General features: G+C 45.3%; 1 protein-coding gene across 1 annotated transcript; it reads left to right on the plus strand.

Moving 5' to 3' along the window:
• Nucleotides 1-783: 783 nt before the first annotated feature.
• Nucleotides 784-3,669, plus strand: FAM96A (family with sequence similarity 96, member A; the record flags this gene model as incomplete). Its single annotated transcript, XM_010187438.1, has 4 exons — nt 784-948; nt 2,446-2,495; nt 2,797-2,842; nt 3,572-3,669. Coding segments are annotated over 4 exons (359 nt in total), but the record flags the coding sequence as incomplete, so codon positions are not given.
• Between the last annotated feature and the right edge of the window lie 2,431 nt (nt 3,670-6,100).

Below are 6,100 nucleotides of genomic sequence, written 5' to 3' on the forward strand. Positions count from 1 at the left end.
AGATAGGTTCGATGTTGCAGGATCTAAACCATATGAAGCAGTCTTTCTGTCTTCCTTAACCTGGTTTGTTTGGCCAGATTTCTGTAGTTGTTCCAGCAAAAAGTGACACTAGAGCCAGAACAACGGAAAAAAGGTGAAAATAATAACCCAGAACACACTGCTCCTGTGAAAGGCAATGCTGCTTCTCAGTTTTTGCACAGGTAAATTAAAACGAGTTGATCTCCACATTTTACAAGCTAAGGAAGTGACCCCTGACATGGATAGGTATGGATTAGTGCATTATTTTTGTATTGGCTTTCCTTAAGATGGCTTCAGGGTCTTATCTGTGAGGCCCAGGCTGGGAAGTGGCGAGAAGACGATGAGAAGGAAATCTGGCTTGGCTTGTTATTGAGTTAGATTCTGAAAAACCTGAAAGGCAAGTGAACCTGTCTGAAATAACTGCATGTACGTGTGTCTTTTGGATAGGTTATGTTCAATGATCTGTGGATCTGAAGGCATCCTTTAACAGGCGTGTTTTGATTTCTATTTATTATATCTGGACCATCAAAATAATAGCAAGTTTAGAACTGGAATGAGAAAAATACGCACACAGTGAACAATAAATGCCCCAGTTTGCCCGGTTCTGAAGCAGCTCGTGAGATAACGGATCACTGATGTTTACAGCTCTGTCTTTTCTGAAGATGAGCGGAATGAACAGTGCTGGGAAGGGGATTTCTAATAAAAGTACCTTTTATTAAATCCAGGAAAGCTGATTTATTGTTGCTGGCTTGTCTTCTGCTGTAGATATAATCCGTACTATCCGGGACCCGGAGAAACCCAATACTTTAGAAGAACTGGAAGTGGTGACGGAAAGCTGTGTTGAAGTGCAGGAGATAGGGGAAGATGAGTATCTGGTCGTCATCAGGTTTACACCAACAGTACCTCATTGCTCTCTGGCTACTCTCATTGGTAAGATTTCTGTTTCATTAAATCCGTAACGCTGAGCGTGAAGTTAATTTTGGGTTGTCTGAATAACGTTGTCTTGGTTACAATTCGGCATTGCTTTGCCAGCAGGACCAGGAATTTCTTCTTGAGAACCCTGGTAGCAATGCAAACAAACACAGAGCAGAGGAAATGTGGGCATGTCCATCTGGTTTGGTCAAGTCAGGGAATCCTCAAAGAGAAGCTCTCAAAAAAAACTACTGGGAAGTGCTGCAGCATTGCTTTATATTCTCCAAGTTGTTCTAGTAATGTTAAATTGAGGATTTGTCAGCTCTTAAATTTAAAACAAATGTTAAAGAATTATGATTTCCCTTACGTTATGGGCTGTTCTCTCTTCTCACACCTACACAAAAAACCCCACATGCAATCCACGAGTACAGAAAAGAGTTCTGACCTGTTAGAAGCCATGAAGTTGAATGAGAATCTACACTGGCTTGTCTTGCTTTATTTCTTCCTTATTATTTGTGGTGAGATCCCACCTGAGATCTCTGAAATGATTTGTTTAAACGTGCCAAGGTTAGCAGCTCTTACCATTATACATCAATACTAAGATTTCTCAGCCTATTTTAAAGGGAAAATAAGTGTAATTTAATGAAGTTCCTGGGGATCAATGATGCTCATGTCCAGCTGTTAACTTGGTTCCAGTTGTTCTCAGCACTGAAACGTGGGCCGGGTCCTTGCTGTCTGTCTGCTGCGCAGTCGCTGTCACTGTGTGACCTCTGGGGCACAGCTCCTCGCGCTGTTACAGGAAGGGGTTTGGTTTTGGTAACTCTTTTAAATGGTTGGGTAAGAGCGTGGGCAGTAAACAGGTTTGTTTGCAAACTTCCTTATCTAAAGAGTGCTCTGAGCTGGGGGGTTCCTTTGGCGAGTGTTTCCTGTTGCTGTGGCCGCTGGCTCAGCCTGGGGCCGTGGTGTGGCTTTGTCTGTGCAGCTCATCACAAAGCAGTGGGCTTTGGGTGTCCCCAAACTTGGCTCTGGCTCCCAAAGATGAACCACAACGGTCCTCTGCTCCATCTGTACCTTAGACATTAAATACTGAAGTTAGGAGCTTGAATTGTCCTCAAGCCATTGCAGGCTCGTGTTCTTCAAGCAGTTTATGTTGGATTTTTAAGCAAATGTTAGAAAACAAAGCAAGCCTTGTACTCAGTAGAGATGCAGCCACACTGACAGCCAGGAAGCTCTATGAAGAATATCAAAGGAAGCTGGAAATGGAGGCATTTGTCTGTATTTAGTGTTTCTAGGAGGTGTTTAGAGACCACGGACCTCCTAAGATTGTAAGGCAGGTATGGGATTAACAGAGAAGCTACGTCCAAAGGGTCAAACCATGAGTTCTTTAATCTCCTCTGTGGCCTATGCTGCAAAAGGAGAAGGTTGAGAATCATACTGGTTAAATTTGGATTCTCTGGAATACACCTCAAACCTTGACTTGCGCAATTCAATCTCTTCTCTGTTTTGTTTAAACAGGCCTTTGTTTAAGAATCAAGCTTCAGAGATGTTTGCCTTTTAGACATAAGGTAAAGTACCTGTTCTCTTCCTACGGTTGTCTCTTCAAGTGTTCACCTTGGGAAAGGGACGCTGCACTTCTGGTGGCTTTTAAACAAGTTGTTCCTCAAGTGTGGCCTGCAGAGAGCTCACTGGGGAAGCAGTGCCTGTTTTCCACTATTTCCAGTAGCCCTACTGCAATTGCTTTGTCACAAGAGCAGTGAACATTTCTAATAGTGTGAATTACATGCATTGTGTGTGTGTGTGTGTGTATTTTTAATTCCAGTAATGAATGTATTCAGCTGCATCTAACGTGAATGATCTCTCCTCTAGCTGGAGATCTACATCTCTGAGGGTACGCATTCCACCGAAGAGGACAGTAAGTACAGCAAGTGCTGCTGCTTCACGTGCTTGTGCTCTTTGGGAGGCCCTTGTCTTACCCTGCCTGCTCTCCTCCTCAGGAAGGAATACACTGATGAGGCTTTAAAATGAAACAAGGAGTTGAGGCTGTTTCAAAAGCTGCTTTGGTACAGTGAACGTGCACTTCTTGTTGCTTTGGGGTTTTTTAAACAAATAAATGAACCCCACGGTTCTTGCAGGGGTTGAGCTGTGTCTGTCACAAAAGAAGTGGCTACTGTGCTGCTGAGTAATGAACATGAGGAAGTTTCTGAATGGTTGGTCTCGCTTTCTTAACAGAAATCTGTGTTTCCCAGTCAATGTTTAAAGTAAAAACTCAGTAAAGTGAAGTAAAACTCACAGGACATTGAGGTTCTTTCAGAGCTGCAGCCGATCGCTGTCTCACACCGCTCTGAAAGCCTTCATCCAGGCCATGCCCCAGGCTTTTTACTTCCTAAGCATTAGACACCTTTGTATGGCAAAAATCAGTTCTTTTGACTCAGTGCCTCGAAATTGCACCTGGAGAGCTTGGCCTCCTCATTTGTCGTGAATTCGACACCCTGTGCCGTTACCGTGCCCTTCCTCAGTCTCTGGGCTGGCCATTCGCTAGGTGTGGAAAGCCACAGGACAACACCTTGCGTCTGTCACGTTGCTGTGTGCAAAACTACCCCCAGACCGCTTCTGACCCGGCTTTTCGTGTGCTGTTTTGCAGTCAACAAGCAAATCAACGACAAAGAGAGAGTAGCAGCTGCGATGGAGAATCCCAACCTGCGTGAAATTGTGGAGCAGTGCGTTACAGAGCCGGACTAGCAGCCACAGGACCCACGGAGTTACCCTTTTGATACGTTTCTTAAAATGCCTTTGTTTAAAAAGAAAAAAAAAAGGAAAATAATAATAATCAAGGCCTTGAGTTTAATACTTGAGTTCTTTTTATCTTCCACGTGTTTTTTAAAAGAAATTGTTTATGAGACAGATTTAAATTATGATGGATTAGTCTAAAATGAAGTGTATAGCGTTAAGAGTTTGTAATTTCTGGTGTCCAGAGAGATATTTTATGATTCAAAAAGAAACCAACACATACGTATTGCCTTCTGATAGACGTTGTGATACGGATTCAGTTTTGCAAGTTCAATTTCTACATTGTTTCGATCACTGCGCTGTGAAAATAAAACAGATTCTTGTACTGAAATGAGCTTGCTGGGTTCAGAGCCTTCATTTCTTTCAGCTTGAGTTTAGATTTTGGCTAAAGGAGGAAAAATTTCGTTCAGCTTCTTGTTGGTAAACACATTACAGCTGAAATGAATTGTTTCGGAACCAAGGGACTGGGCTAGAGCAAGGGAGATTTTTTCCTGGGACACTATTCCTGCTAAGTATTTGTGGGTTTTTTTCCCTGCTAAGTACCTGTTTCTGGCTCTGGAGGCTTTGCTTTATAATTACCCTAAGGGTAAAGTTTTCTTGTGGACGAGATCTCATGGGTTTGATGCTACTTCTTCTTACAAGGTACCTGCATGGGGGAGGTGGGAGCACCCCACAGCCCCTCGTTCCTCTGCCTCCTGCTGCCGTTTCCTTCTGTGGCTCCCTTGCTGATCTCCCTGCGCTGTCCATGGCGTTGCTGCTGCCCCGCTTCTCCCTGGAGCGGTTCCCTAGGGTTGGTTTCTGTTGCAACTGTGGATTTGCCCATGGATTTACCTTTCCCTGCAGGATTATGTGGATATTTCTCAGCTGTCCTGCCCATGGAAGTGATGTCCAGAAGCTGCTGTGCAGCCGCAGGAGGGCCTCAGCATTACATGTGTGTGCAGAGGAGAGGCTGCCGGCACCCATCCCCTGCCCCTTGAACTTGGGGTACCCAGGGGTGTTATCTGCACAGCCCATAGCCCTTATCCCCTGCTCGTGAGAGACTGAGGGAGCCGCTCCTTGTGAAACAGTGATGACTCTGGTGGGCTTGCGTTTGGTGAAGCAGGGAGAAACCCTTGCAGGGCCGTGCAGACATCTGCTGGGATTGCAGGGATTTGTAACCGGTTTAGTGCTAAGCCACACAAAGCTTTCCCAGAGGCATGAGATGACTGAACGGGCTCCAGCGAGGCCGTGCGTTACAAACCAGGGGGGAGATGTCTCCCTTAGTGAAGCAGCGTGTGGATGTGTCACAGCTGTGCCCACAAGAGCTGTAATCCCCTCCCTCAGTGCCAAAGTGAGCAAAACCAGCAATGAAGCAGGAGAGGACAGCCCCCCTTTTCCACAGGTTACTGCACATCTGCAGAGCTGTCAGGTCTAGCACATGTGTGGAAAGCTACTTCCTAAACTCCAGTTACTCAGCTTCAAATAAATTTCACTCCCATTTCAGAAGCCTCCGTGCCCTCATTGCCCACCCTGACCTTAATTGCATTTTGCAAGGTTTTCTGCTGGGTTTTTGTGTTTCTTCGGTTGTTGTTTTGCTTGTTGAGGGTTTTTTTGTCTGGGAAGCCTCTTTAAATGGTAACTACTTCTGTGAAATGATTTCTTTTCCATGAAAAGCAGGTGGAGATGCTTTCCTATGGTAACACTGCTCGTTTTGCTGTGCCATGCAGTTAAAACACGAGCCTAGAACAAGCACGATGTTTTCCTTCCCTGCTGTTTGGATGGCAACCATTGCAAACTGTAGTTTCAGTAACCGCATTTCAGTTCAATAGAGAGGATTTACTCTGTGTGGTTACTTCTCAGCGTCAGCCCAGCACTTCCAATACGACTCTTCTTCCAAAACTCGCCCAGCTACTGCTGTCCTGTGGCACTCGCGCTGTTCCTCGCCACTTCTGTTGCTGTTTATTGCCCTGCATCGCTTCCCAAATGACTTGAAGGCCATGGCTGCAAGTCTGCACAAAGTCGGTTTAAGAGAGAGCAATGCTTCACATCGCAGCCTCTGTTGGCATTTAAAATGAAATCTAAACTGACTTTGTCTCTATTAGGTAAAAACAATCTGTCTTTTTTTTTTTCTCCTTTTCAAAAGGGAAAAGACCCCAAACAAAGCAAAGGATTTTTTAGCCACTGACCATTTCTGGTGCGGAGGAAAGGCACGGAGCTGGCAGGGTTTTGGAGGCGTTTTCCCACCAGGGGGAGCGATGAGAAAAGCTCACAGCTGGGTTCGGATGAAGGGAGCTCCAAGCTCCCCCAGCCCAACCCCTGCCATGGTTCCCATCCTCGGATCATTTTCCTGGCCCTTCTGTGGATCCGCTTTGCATTCAGGAGCTTTCAGGACGCCTGTGCTTAT

This window comes from Mesitornis unicolor, unplaced genomic scaffold (genome assembly GCF_000695765.1).
Source record: "Mesitornis unicolor isolate BGI_N332 unplaced genomic scaffold, ASM69576v1 scaffold26796, whole genome shotgun sequence".
NCBI classification, from domain to species: domain Eukaryota; kingdom Metazoa; phylum Chordata; class Aves; order Mesitornithiformes; family Mesitornithidae; genus Mesitornis; species Mesitornis unicolor.